At 55.2% G+C, this 26,839-nt stretch overlaps 1 protein-coding gene across 11 annotated transcripts in view; it reads right to left on the bottom strand.

Annotated features, from left to right (window-relative positions):
* Positions 1-26,839, bottom strand: part of CHD6 (chromodomain helicase DNA binding protein 6) — a 92,961-nt gene that overhangs the window by 33,360 nt on the left and 32,762 nt on the right. For 3 of the 11 annotated variants that reach the window (XM_055721637.1, XM_055721641.1, XM_055721638.1), the window contains 12 exons: positions 15,302-15,801; positions 10,962-11,100; positions 10,280-10,429; positions 7,349-7,414; positions 6,802-6,860; positions 6,347-6,464; positions 4,816-4,902; positions 4,393-4,542; positions 3,969-4,090; positions 3,088-3,331; positions 2,478-2,654; positions 670-813 (listed from right to left, as the gene is read on the bottom strand). In XM_055721637.1, the coding sequence (XP_055577612.1) occupies positions 670-813; positions 2,478-2,654; positions 3,088-3,331; positions 3,969-4,090; positions 4,393-4,542; positions 4,816-4,902; positions 6,347-6,464; positions 6,802-6,860; positions 7,349-7,414; positions 10,280-10,429; positions 10,962-11,100; positions 15,302-15,801 (1,956 nt within the window). Of the gene's footprint in view, positions 1-669; positions 814-2,477; positions 2,655-3,087; positions 3,332-3,968; positions 4,091-4,392; positions 4,543-4,815; positions 4,903-6,346; positions 6,465-6,801; positions 6,861-7,348; positions 7,415-10,279; positions 10,430-10,961; positions 11,101-15,301; positions 15,802-22,517; positions 22,764-26,839 lie in introns of those variants that run through there. The other 8 variants (XM_055721643.1, XM_055721634.1, XM_055721642.1 and 5 more) reach the window with 7 other exon arrangements.

Genomic DNA, 26,839 nt, shown 5'->3' with positions numbered 1-26,839 from the left:
AGCACCTGCTCTGCTGACCGCCAGGACAACTTCAGAGTCTGACTTCCTTGGGGCAGGCATGTGAGGGACCAGCCCTGGGCCATGAACTCCACACGCTTCTGCTGCTGGCAGCCTTGGATAACTGCGTCTGCTGCAGGACAGCTGAGCTTTGATAGCAGCTGAGATGATGCTCCATGTGCCCGTGCCTGCTCCCTCAGAATGACGATCTTTGTGCAATCCCCACTTAAGCCAAATGGCAATTCAAATGGCAGTGAGACAGCCCAGGGGACTGGGCTCTTTTCCATGGCCCACGCTCAAGGGTAACTTTGGAGGACGGCTCCCCAGGGGAACCTGACAAGGGTGACTGACACAAGGACTTACTGATCTCCTCACTCCCCCTACACTCCTGCTGGTTTCAGGGACAGACCAGGTAAGAAAGCCAGATGAGCTGCACTGCGCAGGCACGCAAGGGGTTAGTAGGGAGCTAGGCAGGGAGCAGACCACTGCCTTGGCACAGGCTGGTCTCCCCTCTCCAAAGCAGCGTTGGGGGCTCTGTCACAACTTTGCTTCTGCAAGCATAAGGAGTCCTATTCATTTCCATGAAGCACATGTCTGAGTGTGTGCCTGGCTTGGTGACTGCATGTCCCAATGGCCTGTGCTAACAGTCACCAGTGTCACTCTTCTAGGTACCTGCTCCTCTGTCTTCAGGTCTCCAAACTCCTCCAGAAAGGCTGTCTCTGAGGGGAACTGCTGTGGCTCCAGGAAATTCAGGAGGCTGAAGAGCTCCTCCACCGAGTTCTGCAGGGGGGTCCCTGTCAACAGCACCTTGTGCTCCTGGGTATACACAGAAAACAGGTTGAGGGCTCAGATCCACCGGCTGGGTCCAAGGTGTTCCAAGAGCGCAATGCTCCTTGTCTTCCAGCCTCAGGAGCACTCTGGGTGGCCTGTGGGAACACACACTCCCCGAAAGGCTCCCCTGGCCATGGTGCCAGCCCTGACCCAGCCACTGCCACGCAACAGTCCTGTGGCTCCCAGGATGCTCCCCTGGATGTGGCCCACTCCAACAACAGCCAGAACTGAGAATCCCACACCCTCCCAGGCTTCAGCCCTGCCCTGGCACAAGACCCTCAGGCAGGGCTGTGCTGGCACCGGACAGGGATGCTGACAGAGCCCAATCCTCTGTGCACCAGGGGGAAATCCCTCTTCAGGGCTTGGGAACATGGCTCAGTGACATATGACACCGAGGGGCACCCAGGCACCTGCTTCTAGGGTCAGCATGAGCAGGGTGCTCTGAAATCAGCGGGGGCACATATGACTCTGTCAAGTGTGCACTGGGAAGAAGAAGGAGCTTTTATTAGAGGTTCACTATGTAGGTATGTGTGCGGTAAAAGGAGACAGGGGTCCAGACAACCCCTCCAAGATCTGGGGGTGTGAGGAGCGGATGACCCCTGAAGAGGAATGCACTCCCCTGTGCTGACACCACAGGCTCTGGCTTCAGGCACCATCAGGTGCTGCCTTCTGAGGTGCACCAGCCACTCTGTCGCAGCAGTGCCAGAGACTCGGGTGCTCACTCACTGCTCAGGCTAATCCTCCTGTCCAACCTAATGCAAAGAATGCCCCCAAGACCCACCAGCTATGAAAGAAGTGCAATTTAAAGGTGTGAGGTTCCCACAGGACTTGTACAGAGGAAGGCGATGGTTACGAAGTGGGGCCAGCAGCAATCCTGCTTTGCCCCAGGGTTCTCACAACCCAGCAGGGACCTGCATAAGACACAAAGTCAGGGGGAAACATATGGGTCTTTGGGAACTGGAGATATAAGACTAATAATTTTCGGAGGCCTGGCCCAGCTAGAGTGTGATGGAAGCTGGGTAGGGCTGGGAGATCCAAAAGCCTGATGGTCCTCAGTCCAGTGAACAGCAGCACTGCCTTTCCCACGGCTGGAAAGGAGCTGGACATCCAAACACATTTCTCAGAGCAGCTCATTGATCCCTTTTTCACCACGCACAGTCCTGTGCCCCCATCCCTGGCACAGACTGGTCTCATATTTGCAGAATCCCAAAAAAGCTTCAACACTGCAGTCCTGCTCACTGCAGGGTACAAAGCACACCACGGCCAGAGGATGCTGTGCACGGCTGGTCAGCAACTGCCCCAGTGTCCTACAGCAGCCTAAGCTGTGCTGCAAGGCCAGGCAGGGCTCTGCCAGGGAGTGCACACAGATGGGAAGGCATGGGGGCGCTTGGCCTGCTGTGGGCTAATATTCCACTTCAGCAAAAAGGAGTTTGTGATGGCTGCAGGACACCAGTGCCCCCCATCCATCAAAGGGCCCCGGTCACTGGCACTGCTTCAACAACCTGATGGGTCCTGGATGGCTTTCCCTCTGACAGGGAGCTCTCAGCCCTGGCACTCGGCCTAAGCAGTTTGCAGTGGCTCCTGACTGCTAGGCATGGCCATCTCTGGCCCACCCTGCTCTCACATGAACTTGGGCAGGACATGCTCACCAGGGCCATGAGCTTCAGGCCCTCCAGGAGTTTGCAGTTCCTGTTCTTCAGGCGATGTGCCTCGTCAATGACCACGCAGCGCCACTGGATCTTCTTCAGCTCTGGACAGTCAGCAAGGATCATCTCAAAGGTGGTGATAACCACCTGGAACTTGAAGATCCCAGGGAGAGGGTTACCCTAGGGAGACATAAACCATATGGAGCGCTTGACTCCTGCAGGGTGGCAGGACACTGTTGGCATCAGTGTTGGCATCTGGCTCCTAGCTGGGATTTCCCCAGATTAATCTCTCTCAAGCAGCAGGCAGGTTCCTGCAAGCCTCCTCCCTGGCCACAGGCTTCATCTCTCCAAACCAGACACTGCTTCAGGGCAGACAAACAGGACTGCACAAGAACTGGGGCTGGGGTTCTGCTGCATTTTCCCCTTTCTGCATGAGTTGGGCCTGTTCTTCACTCATACACAGTGCACCCTGAGCCTATGCCAGCAAAGGTCTTAAAAGATCACCTTTCCCTCTCCAGATGAACCACGAGCTTCACATGCAGCTCACTGCTTCCCAAGCAAAAGAAGCCAGAACTGGGGGGCACATCCTGGGAGTGTTGTGTGCATCAATCACCTGTGTGTCCCTGTACACCATCTCGTACTGCTGGATCATCTGCCGGCTGATCTGGCTGCCATGGTATACGATGGCATTCATCTCTGTCCAGGTGCGGAACTCCCTCTCCCAGTTGGTGATGGTGGAGAGAGGTGCAATGATGAGGAAGGGGCCATGGATGCCCATCAGGAATATTTCTGAGAGGAAGGTGATTGATTGGATTGTCTTCCCCAGCCCCATCTCATCAGCCAGGATGCAGTTCTTCCTGCAGAGATGGACAGGTACAGGTGAACACGCTCTCAGGGGCAGGAACCACCCTGTCAACAACTCCTCGATGGGATGTCAGGCACATCACCTCCACCCACATCTCTCTGACCCCGCAGCAAGGGGGTCGAGGGCACATTGGTACAGTGGCCCAAATTGGTCTGGCTAAGCCAGACCATCCAACTTCTTGCAAGATGACGGACTCAAAGTTCGTGTGAAAAATGCTGTCCTTTGCGTGCACACTAGCCAGTGAAAGATGCATCTGACAGCCTGCTGCAGCTGAGAACATACATATTCCTGCACTCCTGCCACAGGAATGGCTCATCAGTAGCCTGGCCAATACCAAAAATCAGGTGTATCTTAGAGCCATAACTAAGCCCTACTGTCTCCAACACTCATCAGCGTTTACTGATGAGAAACATGCCTAAAGACTCAGTTGCAAAGCTAAAACAAACACAATTTTCCTGGCAGCTGCCTGCCAGCTCCAGCACTGGGAAGTCTCAGTGGCCCCTCTGTCAGGCCCCCAATTTGTCATCTCTGCTCCCCCAGCTCTGCTGCTCCCATGACTGCACACACCAGGGCGGCCCCACTGCCAGCAGGACTCCTCACGGGAGCACAGGGCTCCAGCCCCTCCTCACCTGTTATACCAGTTAAAAAGCAGCCAGTTCATTCCCTCCAGCTGATACTCCCGCAGCTGGTTGCTGTTCTTATACTCCCGGGACTTCTCCAGTTTCTGCCAGGACTCAGATGCTGGGCGCTCCTAGGAGGAAAGAGCAGGAGCAATGTCCATGGAGAGGAAGAAGCTAATGCTCAGCAAGGCCAGACCCTGCTTCTGGGGCTGCACATCAGGACAAGACTTCAGAACAGTCACTAACAGCTGATTCACAGCAAGGTCTTGGCCTCTGGATCCCACCCTCAGATCCTGCTAACTAACCCAGCCACAGGGGAGGATATGGGGCTTGCAATGCAGCAGCAGGGACAAGGTCAGCACTGCTGGGCCTTGGCAAGACACAGACAGTCCCTGCCTGCCCAGGGCAGCGAGCTGCCAGCTGGGTACGTTACCTCTGGGTACGTTACCATGTGCTTGATTTCTGGAGGGATTTGGAGGGCTTCAAACTCTTTAATCTTCCCTGGGTCAACATCCTCCTCCAGCTCCCAGGTGCTCTCCTCGTAGGGCAGTGAGCACCACTTCACCAGGTAGTGAGTCACCTCCTGCAGTGCAAAGAGACAGGCTCAGGGACAGCGCAGGGCTCATGGCCACTCAGCCCCAGCTTAACTTCGACCGAGAGCGAGTCACAGGGACAGTCAGCGGCCCTCCATCTACCCCTGTGCCAAGGGGTGCCCATGGACAGGGCTCAGGCTGCAAAAGGCTAGTAAGGCCTCAGGGTGCTCAGGAACAACCTGCAATGCACACTGTGGGTCTGGGCCTCCTGCCAAGCCTCCCTCCCTCTTCCCGTGGGGCAAGCAAGCAACGCAGCCACTCACTTCCCCAGTGTCAGGATCCTTTGTGTGAGCCACCTCCAGAATTCGATCTACCTCCACATAGTCGGGGTTGAACAGATCCTCATCAGGCTGTGACAGCAAAGAGTAAAAAGAGTCAAGTTCAAGGTGATTACAGGGTTAAACAGATGGTGGGAATGAGTAAACTGCTTCGGGGCATCTGTCCCCAGGATGCTGCTAGCTGTGCACAGCACACCAAGTGCCCTGGACACAGGTACACTGACATCTGTCTCTGGGCAGGGAAGATGCAGGAGCCCTGCAGAAGGCAAAGCTCTTGCTTTAGAGCAGCCGTGGGTTCCATGCTGCGCTTGCTGGGAGGCAAGAATGGCCTCTCCAGCCCATCTGGCCCCAAGCTTATGTGCAGCATCCAGAGCTGCGACTGCCACAGCACAGAGCCACACACAGCACCCGATGAACTCCACTCCTTGTTGGATGCTTGAACTCCACATGAGATGACACCTTGCTCTTTGTCTCTGCCTCTCTCTCTCCCTCCCTTCAGCTTAACAGTCACCAGCAGCAACTGCTCATGAGGCAAGGGCTCATCCCCCTGCTAGGAACACCTTGGGAGGAGTGAGCTTTAGACTAGCAGTGGTCCTTGGAGAGACACTGTCTAGGTTTTGGGAAGGAGCAAAACCAGGCTTCTATGTTCACAGCTCCCCAGGCCGCAGTTAGTCACAGGAAAGAGCATTTGCTCCTTGCTAAATTGTTAGTGGTACAGTGTGTGTCAACACATGCTGTTTCTTTGCATCCTGCGAAAGACCCCAAACACACTCGGGAGTGTGAAATTTGACACACACCCCCAGCTTTCCAACTACATCCACAGAGAAATTGCCTTAGCCTACTGGCCTGATTTACACTTGTAAGGGGCAGTCTGAGGAGATCCAACAACTGTCTCCAGAGTAGCAAGATAAATCATAGAACACCTTTCATTTAAACAAGATTAATCTGCTTATACAACAGAGTGGGCAGGAGCTGCCCTAAGCCCAACTATTTATAGCTCCCCCTCTCCCATAGCACTTCTGCTTCACCATGAAAGCACCTCCAGCACTGCATGCTGCCCAGTGAGCAAAACTTCCAAGGCCTGGCAAGTGACTTTTGTCACCCTGCGCATACCTCTGCTAGTGACACCATGGCAGTTCAGGGCACTGTCATGTCCCCTTGGCTCCAGCATCCCCACCTGCTCACCCTCTTGTGCTGTGACCTGGTTCAAACTAGCCTGGAAGCCTGAGGTCCTGTGCAGCCTCCTGGGCATTGCCACGGTGTCAGCAAGGGGACACAGGCAGTGCTCTGGGCAGCACCCCAGCATCACTGAGCTATGGCAGAGCTCAGGCAGGGCAGGCACTGCTGCTGCGAGCCCTGCCTGCCCACTCCCAGCCCTGAATTTTGATCCTGGAGCTGGTCTCACCTGGGCTGGGAGGTGTCAGAGGCAACGCTCAGCTCTTGGCCTGCTCAGTCACCACACCAGGCCCAGGTATGCCAGGGTCAGGCACAGCTGCCTGCTGCATTCAGCTCTCACCTCTGTAAAAATATGCTTCATCTGAGCCTGCTTGTTCCGGAAGCGCTTTATCTTCTGGGAGATCCTGGGGTCCTTCTCCAGCTCCTCCAGAGTTGCCCACTTACAGTGGAGGTAGGAGCTGCAGAGAAAAAAAATAATCAACAGAATGTGACCAAAGAAGCCTTTGGGCCCGATCCCATCCACCACGCAGACCACCAGGGATCTCCCAGAGAACATGCAGCCTATGCCTCGCCAAGCAAAACCCCAAACTGGAGGAAGATGTGGCCTGGGTCCAGGCCAAGACTGAGCACTGCAGCAGCAGCAGCTCTCCTGCTTTCCACTGCCAGGGCTGGCTCAGGACAAGGGCAGCAAGACAGGGATGCTGGGGCTGGGACAGAGATGGGAGCGCACAGCCCTCCCTCCCGCATGCATAGGGCCCACTACCATGACACAGGGCACCACAAGACTGCACGTACAAGTTTCTGTACTTGACGTAGAACTCCTCCATCTCAAATGCCAGGCCTCCAGGATGTGCCTGAAACCAAGGGAAGCAGAGTTAGTGACAGAGCCTGTGCAGAAACTGCTGGGGGCATCCTCCATGACCTGGGTGCAGACAGGCATCTCCTGCCTGGCCACACGCTCCAGGCAGGCTGAGCCCCATGGATTTTGAGGATGGCCAGGCACTTAGCTTGCTGTCTGCCCTGGAGGCTCAGTGGCCCTGGGGAATGTGGTGTAAACCCAGCCTTAGGCATGGGGGACTTAAACACTTCCTGAGCATCAGCCCAGGCCTGACTTTTCTCCAGAGGCTTTCTGGTGCCCAGGGCCAAAGAGGCATCACGTTGATCTCCAAACCCAGAAAGGTGCCCAGCCTGGGCATATGCCAGCAACACCATGCAAAGAGCAAGGAATGGCACGGCAGCACTGACTGCTGCTACATCTCATGTCCCTGCTGCACAAGGCAGCCAGGTCCCGTCTATCCTCTGCCCAGGGACCTCCACTGCCACCGACACCTTTGCCACTCACCTCCTTCTGCACCATCCTGGAGGCAAGGATCTTCTCAATGATATTGGCGTCATCCTCGGGAGGCTCCTGGGGACAGGAGAGCAGAGTGCTGTCTTCCCAGCTCGTTGTGTGGCTTGGCCTCTGGCACCTTCCCAGCACAGAACAGCTGCTTGCTCCCCCTCCCAGCCCACCAGAGCAGGCAAAACCAGCACAGTGGGAGCTGGGACAGCTGTGTTTGGGGAACCCTTTCTGGGTGCAAGGGTGCAGGTGCTGCCAGCCCAGCTACATTCACCCTCTGCCTGTGCTCCCCTGGCCACCAAGGCCACAGCACAGTCACGTTTAGCTGTGCAGGTCCTTCCATCTAGACCAGGGCAGCCAGAGAGGGTGGCAAGTCTCCCAGAAAAGAGGAGGAAGCTTGGGCACTTCTGCCCTGAGACTCAAGGAAGGAAATATGCCAAAATGTGCACATCTCCTGCTCCCACCCACTCTCCATGCCAGCTCTCTGACTTACCTTGGCATTTATACAACCCTATAGTACTGAATGGCCCCAAGGGCCCCAGCAGAGCAGGGAGTGGGACTATCAGGCCCCTGCCACAGGCATTCTCTGTTGCTGCTGCCTGTCCGTGGTCAGCCTCAGCCCCATCACTGTCCACGCAGCTCTTCCCAGCAAGCCCAAAGTGCCGCTTCCTTCCCTTCACAGGCTTTGACTGCCATGAGGAAATCACCCCATGAGGCCCGCAGAGACCTTCTGCTGGCCAACCATGGGCTCCCACCCCACTCCCTCACACTAAGCACACAAGCTTTGCTGGAGGTGGCCCTAACACTGCTGCTTCCAGCTCCAAGTCGGCAGCCCCAGGGCAAGTGGGGAGGTCAAGACTCTACTGGCCACATGCTGTGGCAGGACCAGCCCCACCAAATGCCAAGGGATAAGAGAGATAGGCTTGTGCCTGTCTGCACTGTAGCAGAGAGGCACAGAAAGACTAAGGGGAGAGGACAGACAGCAAAAATATGGAGCTTGCTTGAGCATTAGGAATATCAGTTCTACCCTGGCTGGGAGATGGTATGGCAGCAGGGGGAAGAGCAAAGGGCAAAGCAGAAAGGAGAAGTACTCTATTCATCCCCTTCAGACAGAGGCAGTCTGTTCCAAGGCAAAGCAGCCCTGCGATGTTCCTTCACAGACTAGAAAGACCCCTCCAAGAAAGGCACGGGGCAAGCTGGGGAGGGACAGACAACCAGGACATCCCACATCACTCATCCAAAAGGGTCTGGGAAAGCCTAGGTGGTGTCCAAGGCTGCAGCAACCCCTCCATGCCCCAGCCCTCAGCTGACCTGCTGCCTCAGCACTCCCCCTGCAGTGTGGGGCAGGATGCTGGACACAGCACGGCAACACAGTGAGCAGGGTAACAGCAGCTCTGTCTGGGCCCCTCCACTGCAGTCCTGTGGCCCAGGGTGGGATTTCTGCCTTATTTGGAGAGCTCTGCCCCACGCCAGAGTAATCTGGCTGAGGTGGAGCATGCAGAGATGCTTCTGCTGCAGCCACTGTGCAGTGCCTGTTTCCCCATGCCCAGGCATCCATCCTGGCTCTGCTGGGCTCCAGCTTGATTCTGGCCACAAAGGGTTTGTGTTAACATGGCCAGGGGCACAGTGCTACCATCACAGCCGCTGCCAGCACCCCTGGGCTGGGAGCTCCCACACTGACCCACAGTCCAGCTGGCACACACAAGTCTGTGGCTCATTGCTGGCAGCCTGTGGGCTGCTGGCGGAGCCCTGCACCGCCCCACAGCGCTACTGAGGAATGTGGCTAGGATACAGGGGGGAAAGCTGCAAGTCCAGGCCATGGGGAGAGCTGTCCTGAGGCCTCAGCACTCCTATCTTGCCCTGTTGGGTCAGTTCTGACCCTGGGAGCAGCAACAGACGGGCCCGGCCAAGCCTGCTGGCAAGAGGCCAGAGCAGCCACTCAGCGGACAGCCTTGCTGCCATCAGACACCAGCCTTGATAATTCATCTGGAGCAGGACAAAATGAGGTGGAAGTCCAGGACTAAGACAAGAGCAGGGTGGCAGCATGGACACATGCCAGAGGCAACCCATTCCAACCTGCTGTTCTGGAGAGATTACTGCCAGGAGCCCAGCTGGGACACAGCACTGGGCAGCAGCTGAAGCAGCCCAGGCAGCATCTCCTGTGGGTGTGTGACAGCCCTCTGGGCAAGGCAGGGAGCACCAGGCCAGGCCTTATTTACTAGCTTAACAACAGAGCTGACTAATACCCACACGGAAAGCCTTGTGAAGATAGGACTAACGAGAGACACAGGAACACTACGAAAACAATTATTGACTATTATTACTATCTGGCAGCTTTGTCAGCAACCAGAGAGAGGGAATGAGATGCAGGATCCAACAAACAGAACAGCAGGAAGGAGTTGCCAGCACCCACCAGGAGCCAGCAGTGAACCAGTGGGCAAAGGCAGGTCAGTGAGTCCCAAACTGCAGTGACACTGGCTGGTCCCTACCACACTGTCTGGCAGATCAGTTTGGCTGGCAGGTGTCAGGCTGGACATCTCTACACTCCGAGGTGCTGATGGAAAGCAGCAATGTGGGCAGAAAATGAGGATCTGGCACCTACAAAGCCCTCAGCTGGCAGAGCCAAAATAATAGACTAACCTCACAGACAGGAGCTACAGAGACAGGAGCCGCAGGCAGGCATGGGCAAGTCATGCCTTCAGGGACATGTTCCAGACGCTTTAGTCTACAAGCAGGACAGGGACAGTAGGACCTGCAAACCTCTTGTCCTTCCCTTTGTGCACTCTCAGTCCCTGCACGCTCCCACACAGGCATGCTCTCACCCCAACCTTGTGCTGGGATCCCCCACTTCCTCGAACCTTGGTACTGATACCCTTGGGACACCCTGTGGGGAGGCAGGAGGCCCCAATACCCCAGTCCCACATCCAGCCCTACCTCTGCCTGCCATGCCAGAGTAGAGGCGGAGAGTGCGGAGGTTCGCCCAGCTCCCAGCACGGCTATTGTCTCTCCATCATCATCCACCACCTTGAAATCCAGGTCCTCATTGTACTTCCTCCTCTTTACTTGCCGTCCTGAGCGGCGTTTCTGTGTATGGGATGAAAAAGGCAGTCATGGGGAAGATGGGCAGACCAAGTACCTCCTCTTTGCTTGAGTGGAGGAGAGGAAGCCCCAGGGCTGCCTGTTCTTCAGCCCACCCCCTGCCCCATGGATGGAGGTGGTGGGATAAACCCACTGCCATGCCAAAGTCTCCATCAATGCCTGACCCACACAGCCCCATCAGCCCGAGACCTGAAGCACAGGAGCTCTGTGGAGATATGGGCAGCTCTCCAGCCCTGTGGGGCTGCCCTGCCCTGCCACACTGTGCCAGGAAAGAGGAGCTGCCAGGAGCCATGGAGGAAAGGGAGACTCAAGGCTGAGGGATGTGCAGCATCCAGGGCAGCAGCGTGCACCCAACCCAGGGCCACCAGCTGACTTTAAGCAGTCTGGCTGGTAGACCTTGGCTGCAGCCGCATTGCTGAATGCACTCTCTGATCACTGCGTCCCAGGGCCCAGCTCTTCTACTCAGAGGCAGCCAGGATTTCCTCCACTGGCAGTCAGATGAGGGCTTCAGACATACCTGGCTGTCAGCCGACTCCGCAGACTCCTCTGGGCTCTGAACGGATGGGCTCAGGAGATCCTGATCCAAATCCAAACTGTCCACTGGTATCTCATTTTTCCTCTTCCCTTTCTTCTTCCTCTCCACAGGGGTGTCCTTGCTGCCAAGACAGACGACAGACCGACAGTTAGATCTTGTTCTAGGGATCCCAGAAGAGAGCCACCAGGCACCCACACAGGGCTCCGCTCCCACTGGATCACCCAGAAGCAGCTCACAGCTCCTAGGGCTTCCCCCAACATTGGGGATCCCCAGCGAGTGATGCTCATTAATCACCATCAAGTGTTTCTCCATCCAATTCCAGTACATGGGGATGAAAGGGTCCACCTGCCCCAGCCTGGTGTGGGACAGAAAGGAGCTGGGCGTTCCTACCAGTCAGAGGAACCGCCCCACAGGGGCTGCAGGAGACAGGGTTCAGCCCATGGCCAGACCTCATGGCTCCTTCGGCATGGGAGGTCTGGCTGCATGAGGTCAGGATGCTCTGGATAGTGGCTCAGGCATGGTGATGAGCCAGGAGTAACCAGGCCAGTCTCTCCCCGCCAGGCAGGGTGACCCCTTCCTCAGATCGTGAAGTCTCCACAGTGAAGGCAGGTCCTGCACTGGAGTGCAGCAGCCTCTGCCCCAGCTGGGAGACCAAGACAGGGACCTATATCCAGTGCAGGCACAAGGAGGATCTCCCCACCAACAACGCCAGCAGGCCAGGACAACAAGGTACCTGCTTTGAGCATTCACAAACACGTCCAAAGTCAGGAGTATAGTTCAGCAGCTCCAGAGGCAACCTCCTTCCTGGCACCCCGGAGACAAACCTTTTAGCCCAGTCTGAGAAGCATCAGCCATCCTGCCAGCCACGACTGGTGTGTGCCACAAACCCTGTCAGATCCTGTTAAACTTTACACCAGTGTTAAGGCAGAAGTTGCTCCAGCTTGTGGCTTGTCTTCCCTGAGCCACAGCACTGAGTCCCCTCCCAAGACAGCAGCTGAGCAGACACTGGTCTGTGCCTTTGGCTAGAAGGAGTTAAGCCCTGTGATTGCCATGAACTCGTGGAAGATGCAGGTCCCAGATTCCCACTGGCACAATGGCCCACCATGGTGGTCACTGCTGCCTCCAAGGGCTTGCCAGCAGGCTCTGTACCACCAGGCAACTGTCCTCCATGCTCAAGTCATGGAGGGGATTTGAGCCTTGCTCCTGGTGAATCCCACCATCTTCCTGCAAACATAGAACGTGTGAAGATGCAGTGCAGCCCCATGGTATGCTCTTGGGGTCCGGGCCACCCAGCACCCTGTGGCACCCTCCACAACATGCCTGCCCAAGGGAACATGCCCAGGACTCACCAGGGTAAGAAACAACTGCTCTCAATGTGCCCAGCCATCCTCACCCTCTGCAAGGAACACCATTAAGGGCAAGATTTCAAAGAGCTGGTGCCTGCCCCTGGCCTGAGCAACGTCCCCTTCCTCACTCAGAGCCCCACCCATCCAGCCCCTCCACATTCCCCACCTGCACAGCAGCACAGAAACAGTTAGTTTCAAAGCCATGTTGAGGTTTTACCCTCGTTTCATGAGAAAAATCACTACTTGCCTGGGACCAGCAAAAACCAAGCAGTTAAGTCTGCTGTTCAGGCCAAAAATGCCCTGGCTGTGCACCCACACTTCAATTAGAGGCCCTGAAAATGTACTGCAAGCACTGCTTCCACCTGAGCAATAACTCCCAAGATATTGATTTGTAAGTCACAATTAACAACGGCTTCATTCATGAACTAGTAGTTAGCTATGATTAGAAATAATTTAGAAAAAATTATGCCACCATTATCTGTCACTTAGAGGACTCCCAGCAATCATTTCATCTGCATGGAGTGCTTACTCTGCCTGCCACTCGCCTCTCCCTCCCCATGCTGCCAGGGGCCCGGCCCCCAGCCCACCTCCCCGTGTCTGTCCCAGGCTGTGGGCACAAGGGGACTCATGGCCCTGTTCCCTGCAGAGCTTCCACCTTGACACCCATGGGTGCTTCCACCCAGGGGCTGTTCCTCCCACGGATGGGTTTGCTGGTGGCTGACCCTGAGGCAACAGTCCAAGGAGAGGATCAAAGAGGGGCTGTGGAGGTGGGGAAGCTGCAAGCAGGACCCATGGGCTGGACCTTCCAAGCAGCAGGGGTGGACCTAGGTCCTCCTGGAAGATGCACATGCGCGGGAGGAAGCACCACAGGCTCAGGCTCCACTGGGACAGGGCATCAGGAAAGTGCAAAGCTTTGTGGCCCTCCCAGACTACCACATACGGTTTCTTCTAGCTGCATGTGTTATGGAGTTATACTAATTGGTCTCTTTTGCATGAAGCGACCCCTTCATTAGGGATCCACATGCTGGCCCCCAGTGCAGCAAGTGGATCCCTCTTCAGCCCTACTCCTGGTACCCCCAGACCCTGCCATGCCTTTGCAGGAGGGACAAGGGTCTCCAGCTCTGCAAGCTGGGGTCACCCCACCACAATCCCCCCGTCTAGCAGAGTGACTTGCCCACCAGCGACTCATGGCAGGTCACTATCATGGACTGCTTTTAGTGCCCAGCCAAGCAACCCACTAGAGTGGCAACAAGCTCCAGGACAAAAGCCACGAGTGCCTCCAGGAGCCCAAGCCTCCATAGTCTGCCCTTCCCCAGGTCTCCCCTGTTTTGTTCTGGTCCCAGAGAACCGTGAACTGCCCGTATGGCAGTTTATTACTGGTGGAGCAGAGGTGTCATTAGGAAAAGCTTCTAGCTGCATCCCTCATCCCAGGATGCAACTTGGTGCCCAATGCTGCATTTACATGGGCTTCATCCTTCCCTTCATGCAGCCTGCAGTGCCCAGCCTTCCCTCTCCACCCCCAGTCCCTGTGCTGCAGCCCTCCCTGAGGCCTTGAGGAGCCCTTCCCTCACCCTCCAGACACTGTCTGCTTGATCTGTCCATCCCCATCTGCTCCAGCTCACCAGCCCATGACAACACAGCTTGGCTTCCGCATGTGCAGAGCCCCAGGCTCGAGGAATACCAGAAGTGACAGTGCTGCACAGCTCAGGGACCCCCCTGGGGACATGGTGCCCAGCTCTCACCCTGCCAAGCTCCCCACCAGCCTGGCAAGGGAGCTGTGCTGCTCCACGCCTTCTTCTGTTCAGCACCAGCCCGTGCCAATGGCACTAATGGCCACCTTGGCGCTGGCTCCGCAGCCCTGGCCTCTCCAGGATCTGGCTGTCAGCAAGCTCTGAAGAAGCAGGGCTGTGAAAGACCCAGGGCTTGTCCTTGCCCTGCACACGTGTCCTGCAGGCAGCCATGGTAGAAGGGAGCTGGGTCCCACAGGCCCTGGGACACGCACTCTGGTGACCATTTCCAGGAAAGTGCCCTCAAGCAGCTCTACCAAACTAACAAAGAAAGGTTTTGATGAAAAATTTCCAGCTGGCTCCTGTACTAATTCTGCTTTCAGTAGAAATATATTCATCCTATGCATTATTTACAGTACATGAGGAGGTCCCAGCTCCAATCAATAGGCCTGCTTTGTACAGGACTCTCCAAAAGCACTTACTCATCAATCCATGACAGTAAACCAAGCAACGCTGGTGCTGTTGAGACCTGCTCTGCTATCTGCACATATTCCCAATTAAAAAGAAATCAAAGCTAAGAAATCAGAGCTTCTGGCCAATCACCCTGTTAATTAAAAGGATGAACAATTACCGGAGGCAGTGGCATTGGGCTGTGCAGCACAAGGGAGTCATCAGGCCTCCCCCCACTGCTGGCCCAGGCTGCCAGCACAGCTCTGCAGTTGCAAGCAAGGGACAGGTCCTGCTGCCCAGCAGAGGAAGAGGAGACAGCATGTACTCCACCATCCTCCCAAACCTGAGCCAAAGGAAAGCAGGCTACCAGCCCCCAGGTGTGCAAGGACCCGTGCTTGCACAAAGAGACCAGGGTCACATTGTCTCACACACATACCCTCAGCCCAGGCCCTCTGACACACAGCATCTCACTGTCCTGGTGAGACACCTCCAAAAGGTCCCTCTGCCCACCCAGGACACTTGGCACAAAGGCCAGGCCAAGGAGAGGACACCACTCTTTTGACCTCTTCTGGATCTGAGGTTTCACAGGGTCTCATCCCAAAAAGGGCACCTGCCTGTCCTGTCTCTGCATGGCTGGAGAGCTATACCTGGCCTCCTGACCGGCACATCTAGCCTTCAGCATGAAGAGCCTGTGCACCCTGCAGCATGGTGGCCCAGGGCAGCTCTCTTGGCTGAAGCTCCTGCGAACCCACAGCCCCATCCTCACCAGGCACAGAGACAAGGTCACACCATCACCCACCTGCTCTTCTTGAGTCTTGCTCTGGGGGCAGGCTCAGAGCCAGTCTTCTTGTCTTTAGGCTCCTTGGGGGCTTTGGGTTCCCGAGGTTTCCGGGGCTTCTTGGCCACCTCCCTCTGCTTGGGCTCCTTCGGTTTCTTGGGCTCCTTAGCCTTTTTAGGCTCTTTTGGTTCTTTAGGTTCTCTCCTCCTCTTTGGTTTCACCTCCACAGCCACTTTTTCTCCCCCTTCCTGTTCTCCCAGATCCTTTTTCTTCCGTTTCTTCTTCACCCCTGTGCCCCCGCCCCCACTGTCCTGCATCCCGTTCTGAGTGCCCATCCGCTTCTGGGGAGCCCGGTTGGGCTCCTCCTCCAGGCACTGGCACTGGCTGCCTGTGTCTGTGTCTGTCACTGTCAGCTGGTGGGGCACCTTGTTCTGCTCCTCGCTGCTGGCAAAGGGGTCCTCTGCCTTGCACTCCCAGGCATCCGACATTGGGGAGCAGCTCAGCGCTTTTAAGCTTGGCAGCTGCAGAGAGAACAGAAAGGCAGTGTGTGAAACAAATACCACATATAGAAATAGCAGGCGCTCTAAGGGGAACTGCAGCCCCAGTGAGGCTCCAATCCTGGATGCAGCGCAAGCAACATCCCTTGACATATGGGGGACGATGGCTAGTGGCCACCACACACAGATGCAGCTCAAAGGGTAGGACTCCCCTCTTCCCTGCCTGGTGGAGGCTGACAGGTTAGAGAGGGGTTTTGGTTCCCCACCAGCTCATGTAGGTCCAGGGCAAAGGCAGTGTGTCCCCAGGCACAGTCCTGTCTTTGATCGCACAGTCCACACCCGACTCTGCTGAGACCCAGAGTAACTCACATACCCAGGCCACTTTCTGCTTGTTGCAGCAGGCCCAAACAGAAAACGGCACAAAAAGGCCTAGCTCTGCTTGAGCAGCAGCAGGAGTGTCTGCAATAAGGAGCCCAGGCTCATGAGCAGCGACCCTGGCTCCTCGAGAGCAACCTGGGCCAGCAGAGCTGGCCAGGGAAAGCCCAGGAAAAGAGCTGGGGGTGAGATTTGTAAAGGGGACCAGAAACTTTCCTTGCAGCAGCTGCAAGAGGAGGAGAGAGCAAGCGATGCACAAAGAGCTGTGCAGAAGTGTAGCTGTGTGCAACAAGGACAGTGAAAGTAACATGTTGGGCTCTGCTTCAGCAGCTTTACCTGTTAGTTCCCATCCCCAGTGCTCTGGTACAGGCAGCACCTGCCTCTGCCTGCACAGTTAGTCAGCTCACTGCACCCCCTCCCCTCTGCCTGTGATCAGGGGAAGGCGGGGGGGGGGGGGGGGGGGGGGCCGGGCACCGGAGGGCAGCTGAGGCCATGGCCAGCACTGCTCCCTCCTGGTACTGCTGAGAGCCTGCCGCTGCCCACCACCCTGGCAGCATGGGCAGTCTGAGTTACTCCTCTGGCCCTGCAGCAGGACAGCAAACCCAGCAGCCTTTGCAGGAGATGGCAAATTTTTCACCCACAACCACCTGATTAACTCCTCCTTTTAATGCACAGCTCAACCATGACCAGAGGGAAGCTGCGGCCAGCCAGACCCAGCCTGGCAGCCGGCTGGCAGATCAACACCAGACTGAGCCCAGCAGCATGACCAGGGCTGGAAAGCTGGTCTTGCAGACAGCTGTTTGGTGGCTGTCCCACAAGACAAGGCATGGGACTAAGCCCCCGCCGGGCCCATCCTGCCAGAGGTGACACCTCCTCAGAGGGAAGCTGTGGGGCAGCTGGTGAGCGGCCCAGAAGGCAGCAGGCAGCTGCATGCCTTTGTTGACGGTGGTAATGCTCACCCTGGGCCAATGGCTGCCCTGGGCCAGGGATGCTGGTTTCTTCACAAGCCACCTCCCCGGTGCTGAGGTACCAGTGCCTCCAGCAGCAATGCCCTGGCCCCTGGAACCCTAGCACTATTTGCCTCTTCAGACACCCCAGAGCTGCAGGAAAGAATGTAAATACTTACATCCTACGGGCTGAGGAATGGAGCTTATTTAGGGTGGTCTAGGCACATGGCTCTCTGTATGGTCAAATTTCTGATTTGAATTAAGATGGAAGCATTAAATGTAACAGGCTGCAAAGTGGAAAAGTACCCTCAGTCTCCCTGCAGCCATCTGCAAGTGGGTCTGCTGGCACATCTGGCATACGCCAAGCAGGCTGCACCAGCACCTCTGCCTGCATGCAGCCACCTCCAGCACTCTGCCCTGGCCCCTGCTGCTGCTCTACTCGACCTGGGACAGGGGTGAGCAGCTGTCCTGTCACATGGCCAAGCCATCGAAGTGCACCCAAGCAGTTAAGGGGAACCTGTTCTGGGCTGGGAAAAATTCAGCGCTACAGATGCTGCCTCTAAGCCCACACGCTGAGCAACACAATCAGTCCCAGCTTTTTGCATTTCTCAGATCTTGCAGGTTGGGGATCAGCTGGAACAATTTACTGCATTAGCTACAAAGCTCACAGACCCCCAAGAGCCTGAATCTCCTTTTGCTTCTGTGCTGATCAGCAGCCAAGTGCAGATACCAGATGGAAAGCAAATCTTCAGCACCCTGGCACAGCAGGAGGGTGAACTATGCCCTCCCAGCCACAGCTTGCAGCCTTAAGTCTGGCAAGGGCCTGCCCACTTCCAGGCAGATGACCCAACGAGCAACAGGTCTGGATACTACAATTCTGGTACCATCCAAGAGCAGCCGATATCACCGGCCCTGCCAGAGAAGGGTTCCCCAGCTCACCCACAGGACTGGACCAGGACTGGGCTGGGAGCGGTGCTGAGCACCTGGAGCAGCTCCATCCCCAACAGTCTGTGCCTGGGGGAGCTGAGCCATGATGGCCAGGCATGGATGGAGACCTGGGTCCCTCTCATCGCATGCATCAGCAACTCCCAGCAAACCAGCGTGGAGTAGGGAGTGCCATATTTCCACAACCACACACCAGCCAAGTGGTCCAAAGCTTTGCCCTGCCCCATCTGCTGTCTGGATCTGCAGCTCCAACCCATGCTACAGAGCCCAGGCAAGTCCCACTCCCCGCTGGCACATCCACTGCTTGGCAGGAGCCTCAGGCCCTACTGCATGAGATGGGCTGATAAAGCTGTCAGGAAAGCAGGTCTCAAACAGTGAGCTACTTTGTGGGGTCTGCCTCATGCTTGCATTGTGCTGCTTAGGCACATCAGAAAGGGCATTTCAGTGATTGCTGATGAAGACATCTTAGCCTGCCACAAGCCCTGCTGCAACAGAAAGTTAAATGCTTTACAGAAACAACCACAAGCTGTCAGGTTTGTGAAAATGCAAGCAATTCGGCTCCTCCTGCATCACCTCTTGGCTGCCAACAGCCCCTCCAGCCTCTAGGCAAGCCTGTCATGGTGGGAGCACCCCAGCACACTCCCCAGGCAGCACTGCAGGCCCCCAAATCCAGCAGCACCAGCACTTTGCCATGGGATGTCACATCAGACGTCACAGTCTGCTGCGTCCGGGAAGCAGTGTCTGTACCAGTCAGCAGCAAAAGCAGCCAGAAGCTTATGGCACAGGCCCTGCCATGAAAGGGCTATCAAACACCAGCCTGTGGCCAGGGCTTGCACAGGCAGCAGAAGCACAGAGGAGCATGGAAGCCAGGCTCCTCCACACCGACTGCGGGCAAGGTACTGTCAGACCCAAAACCACTTCTGCACCCAAGGCTGTTTTGTTTGTCTTGAGGGGAAAAGGTTCCATGTCATATTTTTACAAGTCCACAGCAAGCTCCTGCCACCCACACAGGACAACGCTGCCGAGTACAAAACTGCAGTCAGAGCTCAGCACGCTGCTGCAAGCCAGGGAATGGGCTTTTCCTACTTCCCCTTCATGAGGTTCAGTTTATCCTGGCTTCTTATCAAAAGGAAAAGCCTGAGAAAGCAGTGCCAGCATTATCTGTGCTCCTGCATGGCTTTAAAGCACACTCACAGCCTGCCTGTGACAGCCTAGCCAGTTCTTTGTGGCAGGCAGGAGCACACTGTCCCTGTGCAGCCAGTGCTGGAGCATCAGCTGCTGTCACTGTGCCGCGGGGAACCACCACCTCTGCTTCCAAATGGAGAGGAGAAGGGCCCATGTCACACTGATGCTGTCACACAGCACCGCAGGGAGCTCTGCTGCAGCAGCAACCTCCAGGCAGAGTGGCCTGAAACACACGTCTCCACAAGTCATCAGGCTGCCCATTGCTTGCCTGGGCTACTGGCCACCGTGTCTGTAGCAACAGACAGCAGTGACACTACCACGTTCAGAATCCCTTCACAGGGGAGAAACACATCCAGCTTCAGGAGCCTAAACCTGGCAAATCATAGGCCCAGGACGCTTGCTGCAGCAGGCTGCTCTGGATCAGCCAAGGGCTGCTCTAGGCCAGTGCTCTGACCCTGAGGGTGGGCAGGAGTGGGGCAGGGCAGGCAGCATGCTCTGCCTGCCTGTCTGCCCAAGCTGGCTAAAGCTTGGGAGCTTCAGCAGGAGGACTGCATCCAGACTATGGTAGTCAACAGCTTCACAAACCCACTTGCAACCGTGGGTGCCCAAAGCACCCGGTGGCATTCAGTACTACAAGCTGAAAAAAAACACTAACCTGGTTTAAATTGTGCTGCCCTCCTAAGTGGCTTCTATTCTCAAGGTGAGAGTGAGAAGGAGGATCTCCTTGTCATCACTCTCTCCCGTTCACTGTTTTGCTGTTCTCCACCATACCATTCCCCTGCAGAGCTCTCTTGGCCCAGCTAAGGTACAGGTGACAAGTCACGGTCTCCTTGCAGGCAGGCTGGGCTAGCTCTCAGACCATCTCCCTTACCCTTCTTTGCACCTCTTCTAACCCCATCAGCTTCGGGGTGGCAGCAGGAAAGCACGCCGTATCAGCCAGATACCACACAGCAGCAGGAGGGTTTCTGCTCTGTTCCTTCTCCCTTTCCTAACTGCTAAACATGCCTCTGGGACAACCTGTAGACAGCTGCCAAACCCTCCGTCAGCATTTTATAGTCTCCTCCAGGAGCAGGTTCCCTCATATGCATTACTTGGCACATCTTAAGACTTCTTCAACTGCGCCTTCTTCCCTGCTGCACACCTTGAAAGCAGAAATGTTTTTCCTGTACTCTGCTTCCTATTCTTTAAACAGTCACTCGTTTACAGAATGACCTCTTCTCAGGACAATGCTTAACTTCTTGAAAAGCATTTGGTGAGAAACTTGCCTAACAGTTGCTTGGGAGCCCAAGGGCACTGTATCAGCCCAGACCAATCTCAAACACACAATACAGCTATCCTTAAAATCCCCAGCAGAGAGCAAGGACTAACTTCGCTGTACAAAAGCCATGCTATCCACCACTATGGTGTTTTCATAAATAAAGTGTCTATTATAGTTCCTAACAATTTACCCACTACCCAAGTAAACCTACTGATCTTTTAATTCCACATTTGCTACAGCTCCCCTTCCATGAACGTGGCCCTGATGGGTGACAACCCCTAACACTATTTATTAGTGATTCCCAAAATCTTACCAGGCTCCTTTACAATTCTAGAGTAAACACCATTGAAGCCTGGTGACTTGTGTTACTTTGCTCAAAAATGTGATGCGCCTGGCATTGGGGATGGCTCTGGGTTGGGAGCCTTCCTAACTGAGCTGTTCTGCCAATGTCCCTTTTCCACAAGCACTCACTTGACACCTCAACCACGTATTTACCCTGTGACTCCTCTTAAAGGCCTTTTAGTCCCAAGATATTTGGGGAAAAAAAACCTTATTATCAAACTCTGTGTCTTTAGCAAGTGGTTCCTAAAAAACTTGTTAGAGATTTACTTTTAAAATCCCAGAATATGTGGGGTTTTTTTTACTCCAACTTTTTTTAACTAAAGAGAAACATAATTTTACATTCAACAGCCTCTTCTACACGTCTTCTTACATGCCCATCTAACCACACAAGTTTGTTGTTTCTGGGGTACTTTGGAGGGGAGTGGAATGTAAAGAGGATGACTTCTAGGTTTTGGTAGGTGATGCCCATCTCTGAACTTCTGATATCATACCAAAGCAGCCTCCAAACACCCAGTAAGCTTTTTATCCTTAGAGCTGTGTCTTTGCACTGTCTCTCAACTGGAATTTTTTTTTGGTGACAATTGCAACAATTTTACATTTTCAGAATACACTTTTATGTAACATTTGTACATTATTTTATTCCCAGAAGAATCTTCTATAAAGTACATTTCATACAGGAAAGCAAGTCCCTCAGCAACAGCTGGAATATGAAGTCTTGTCCCATGTGTCTAACTACTGTCAAAGAGAAGGTCGGGGGAAAAAAATGTTTAAAATCTCCCCAGAGAGCTATGAAGGCTAACAGTGAGCACTTATAATTGTATGACCCCATTAGAGGGCAAAGCCAAGGTCAAGGTGGGCCTTAATGGTGCGTTTCCTTAACTTAAAATTGTTAGTTTCATTTGTAATCCCCATTTGATTTGACTTCCCAGGTTTTGCTCAGGACTTCGGGGAAAGCATCACAACAAAATGGGAGGCGAAGCTGTGAAGCTTGCGAGATGCACCAGCCACCCTGGCCCACGAGGGTCATGCAGCACCCCTGACCCTCTCCAAGCCCTCCAGCAAAGAGCGGAGCTGGAATCACAGGGACCTGAAGGAACAGCTAAAAACTCCCACTTGGCATTTGTGCAGGGAGCTCAGGAGCAGTGAAGTTCAGCAGTAGCCCAGGGCCAGCAGGACTGCCTACAGTATGAGCCAGGTCCAAAACCCTCACCCTTGTCCTGCCCGCTCCAGGTACCTGCCAAGGGAACAGCAGAGAGGAACAAGGGGGAACAGCAGAGAAAGTGGGGAGGGGAAGAGGGAGGAAACTGGGAAAGGGCAGCTAGGACTACTGTGTGCCAGGATGACACTAGGACATTATGGAATGAGAGTCCTAAGGAGCAAGTGAGATGCAGAACAGCAGGTAGCTTTGGGTGAAGACAAGAGAAAACTGGGCCCAAGCACCTGGGAGAGGTACAGCAGAACAGGTCTGGCTTGGCTAGATGGGGCAGAAGATCCTACACCTTATGCCCAGCCAGCTGGGAACCATCACATACCCAAAGCCCTGCTCCCTCCACAGCCTGTGAGGCCACATCACATTCCCTGCCTCCAGCACTCCTGGGCTCCCCCCAACATGGCTGGGCAGCCCAGCATCATCATCCGCCCCGTAAAGACAGCACCAGTTGTACAGCTTGTGCACTTGCATGTGATACCTGGGAAAGGCTGAAGAGAGAAGCTCCCTGGACCCAACTGGCAGAAGTCACAGGCCAGTACTGCTGGGAGGTGTGGTGGGGATGAAGTGGACATTGCATTTGCATTGCTGGGCACAGAGGCCTCCTTGCCAGCCAGCATCACTCTTGATTCATACCCAAACCCTGGAGTACCACATGAGTTTGGGCATGGGAAGCGGAAAGGAACAACAGCATGATGTCTACCCTGAAGCCCATGCTGTGCCTCAAGGCCCTGCCCTGAGCCTTGCAAGCTTTACCCAAAGGAACACAACACCCCCAGCAGCACAAAACTCTGCCACAGCCTCAGGGTCTGAATGGCAGCTCTGACCTGCGAGGAGATCACAGTTTGAGCCCTTCTCCTGGTCATCGCCAAGAGCAAAGCCAGCTCCCCTGGCTACCAGACTGAGACGGCATCCACACAACACACTCTCGCTGGGCAGTGTGACCAAAGCCAGCAGCAATGCACATGCTACATGCCAACTTGCATGCAAACACCAGCACCATTTTCAACCACATTTGCATAGGCTGAGCCAGGCCTTCCTGCAGACCCCCAGGAGAAGTAGGACACCTCCTCTGCAGAAGCATTTGGGTCTAGGGCACAGCTCAAACCCTGCAGAGGTCTGTCCCATATGTGGAGTATCCATGGGGACCCTGACTACAGGGGTCATCAGAGGTGTCCATGCTCTTGAGACAGAGGCTGATGGCCGGGGGCAGCCCAGCAACCCTGCTGCTCGGCTTCCCCCCACAGCATGGACCAAAGCCACCAGCCAGGCTGCCACCACACCAGGAGCCTGAGATGGGCACCATCACGCTGCTCTGCCTCCCCACGACGGCCACGCTGGCAGCCACTGGCCCAGTCTATCTGCACAGCAGGCTGCAGAGCCACACAATGGCAGCAGAAAAGGCAGCTGCTTCTATATGCAGTGTTTAACAGGCTGTTGAGCCACCCTCTCTGGCAGCTGCAGTCCCCACTGGCAGCGTGCACAGCATGGGCCATTGTATTCTAGTCACTGGGTGTCCACACCCCTCACTTCCAGCTCTTAATGCAATGCAGCAGAAGCTAAAAATACATAAGTGCCACCCTCTGTCATGCCTCCTCCGAGCAGGCTCTGCAGTTGCCATGGGATGTGCGTGATGGAGGTGGGGCCTGGCTCCGTTCTGAGAAGCTCCACCAAGACACAGCCCTCAACAACTACAGCCAGGAAGGTCCATCCCATGGCCGAGCCAGCCCTGGCAGCATGTCCACACCACCCTGGCACAGGGCATGGTGGGGGCAGAGGGCAAGGCAGCTGCCCTGGGCTGGCCAGGCTGTCCTCCCCACCTAGTCCCCTCTGGCAGGGCAGGAAGAAAGGGAGGGAAAGAGCATGGAGAGAGGAGGGCCTGTGCAGCAGTGTGCTGCCACACAAGGCAGCAGGGCCAGGTGCCCTTGGGACCATGTGAGAGGACCAGGACCAGCACTCCTGGCTGTGGGTGGAGAAGCAGGGCACCCCGGCAGCTCACTGCACCCCCTGCCCTTCATCCTTACCAGAGTGGGTGCCCACATGCTGCTTGGCAGAGCAAAACTCCTCTATGCATCTGGCACCGAGGGCCATCGCATCTCACAGTCCCACCACGACAAAAAAAGCCCAAGATGGGCCAGAAGCCCACAGACACAGCCTGGGACAGAGCCACAAGTACCCATAAGCTGGGGGAGCCCCTGTTCCCCTGCACCAGCTCCCACTGCTGTCAGGACTCTGCTCCCACCCCAGGGAGCTCTAGTAACAGCCCTTGGCAGTGTTTGCAGCAGATGAGACACCTAAGCTCATGCTTCACTCACAGATCTATAAAATTCAGGAAAAACCTTCATTTTATGAGCAAATGCTTGAAACAAAGGTAACCAGAGCTCCCACAGATAGTCCTGGGGGCCTGCGTGCCTTTATACATCCCCGCTGCAAGGGCTGCACTACAGCCATGCCTTGCAGCGCCTGCAGCCCCAGGCTGTTCCCTGCTGCCTCCCAATGCCGCTGGCCACACACCACTGGGGATCAGGCCATTCCCACCACCTCAAAGCCCACACTGAAAAGTCAGAAGAGCCCTCCCGGAGAAGGCAGGAGCTAAGGGGTCACAGGGTCTCCCATCCCCTCCCTCTCCAAGAGGCAAGTCATGCTACTCTGCTCTTACAGTCTGTGTGGGATGGGAGCATTTCCATGGCTATAGGGTAAGAAGATTTACGCACTGTGGGATAACTGCATTTATTTTAGTTCAATATTTCTCAAGTTATTCAACAAGTCAGAGCTTGGCAGAAATAAGCAGGAGTAGACGACCCTTCAGTGCCCAAGGAGAAGCAGGATACAGACAGAGGCAGCCCAGAGCACCCTCAAAGAAAATCCATTTCTTGTCATTGCTCCCTGGGGTACCTGGACACCCCTGTCCCACCTCTGCCAGCAGACAAGGAACCCTGGCACAAAGCCTCATAAGTCACAAGGGAAGCGACAGGTTTCACTAGTTAGTCACAGCTTGGTGACAAATCCATCAGATTTTCATGCATTCATGCAAACACAGACCCTGCCTGTGCTAACAACAGCCCCTCATCTGGTGCCACCAGTAGGCAGTGCTGGGCATGCCAAGCCATACCAATCTATGCAGGAAGGGTGGCACTGCTGCAGGGAACACCAAGGAGCCAGAGAGAGAAGCCCCTTCCAGGACAGCCTGCTGCGAGACCCCAGCTCTCCAGCCCAGGCTTCATAATCCACTGGTGGTGGAGATGGGCAGGACAAGGCACTTGCTCAGGGCACCCACAGACTTGAGAAAGGAGAAAGAACATCTATAAACCATTCCCAAAGGAAGCTGACAGTTCTCCTGTCATCCCTCACCAATATGAAAGGTGTCAGCATTCTGCCAGCCTTTGTACCCATGGGCCTGAATGTACACCAACATGACAACCAAGATGGAGTTTCTTCAGGTGAGAGGCTGGTAGGGAGACACATACAGAAAATGTGTGGCCCTTGAGAGCCTGGGGAACCACACAAGCATCTCATCTTCTCCAGAGAGACGGCCCAAAGGACTTTCAAAGGCAACAGCCATGAGGAGTCTGTTTCCAAGGTATGAGAGCTCCTGGGCTCAGGTGTCCAGGGGGACACAGAATGGCACCTCTTGCTAGTTTTGCCTCTGATGCTGCCCAGCAGGCTCTGCAGAGCATGGCAGGGAGCCACCCACCCTGGGGAGCAGTCACCCCCTTCACATCAATCAGGAACCCAGAGTACTCCCAGGAGCCCTGCTTGACCAGGCTTTCTTCCAAACTCTGAACTCACAGCAGCATTCCTGACTGCTGCCCAGACCCTTCTGGGGACATCCCAGCACAGCCCTTGCAGAGCTGGTGACCCCAGGGATGCTGCAGCCCACTCCGTGACATTCTGCAAGAATCGTCCTACACTGCTGCCGGTTCAGAAAGCTCAGGAGATGAGCAGCTCGACCCCCACCCCCCCTTGCTCACACTGGCATGCCTTTATCTCCCTTTATCTGCAGAAGCAGTAACAGAAAACTACTTGGCAGCTGAGCCCTCTAAAATCTTTGAATGCTGGAGGACAGTTTTGCTGTACTTAAAATCCACATCATTTCAGCAGGCCAAATCTGCTATATTACCTCAATAGGGTGGTGGGAATTTCTTACCTGGGCTTCACTATCAGAGGAGAGCGATTGCTCACCCATGCCCCAAAGCGCCCTGCTCTCTTCCTGCCCCAGCAGGAGTGATCCAGCAGTGCTGGTACCCAAGACCTGCCCATGCTCCCCTCCTTCTCACCTTGAGGCAGGCTCAGCTTCACAGCACCTTTAGGACACACTGATAAACTCACTACTTCCTATAATATCAGTGCTTTGTACACACACCTTCCTATATCCACAGCATCTGGCTTGTTGCAAGTTCAGAACAGTACACTTGCCTTTTCCAAACCCTTCCCTCCCTTCCTCCTCCCTGTTAACCTGCCATGACAACGCCATCTGCAGCTGCCCTGAGCAGCACAAAGATGCCAGAGCTTCAGAGCTGGCTAGAAATGGCACCAGCTCGTGCTCTCGAACAGATTTATCCCTTAGCTCAGTATTCAATTTAATGGTTTCCCATTAAAAGCAGCACAGACACAAATCAGCTCAGGGTGGACCAGTTTGTTTTACACCTCCAGCCATATTTCACCCCAGCAGGAAAAGCAAGTCTCCATGCATGTAACAGGTCCCTTCTCCTTATCAAAGCACTGATGGTCTGGTTCTTTCTCTGCACACAGTTAATACAAAGACCACTGGCTCATAAATCTCCTCTGGGAGCAGCAGGTAGT

Source organism: Falco cherrug, chromosome 10 (assembly GCF_023634085.1).
Source record: "Falco cherrug isolate bFalChe1 chromosome 10, bFalChe1.pri, whole genome shotgun sequence".
NCBI lineage: Eukaryota > Metazoa > Chordata > Aves > Falconiformes > Falconidae > Falco > Falco cherrug.
Note: the sequence above shows the minus strand (reverse complement) of the source record. Positions and strands in the feature narration are given on the sequence as shown.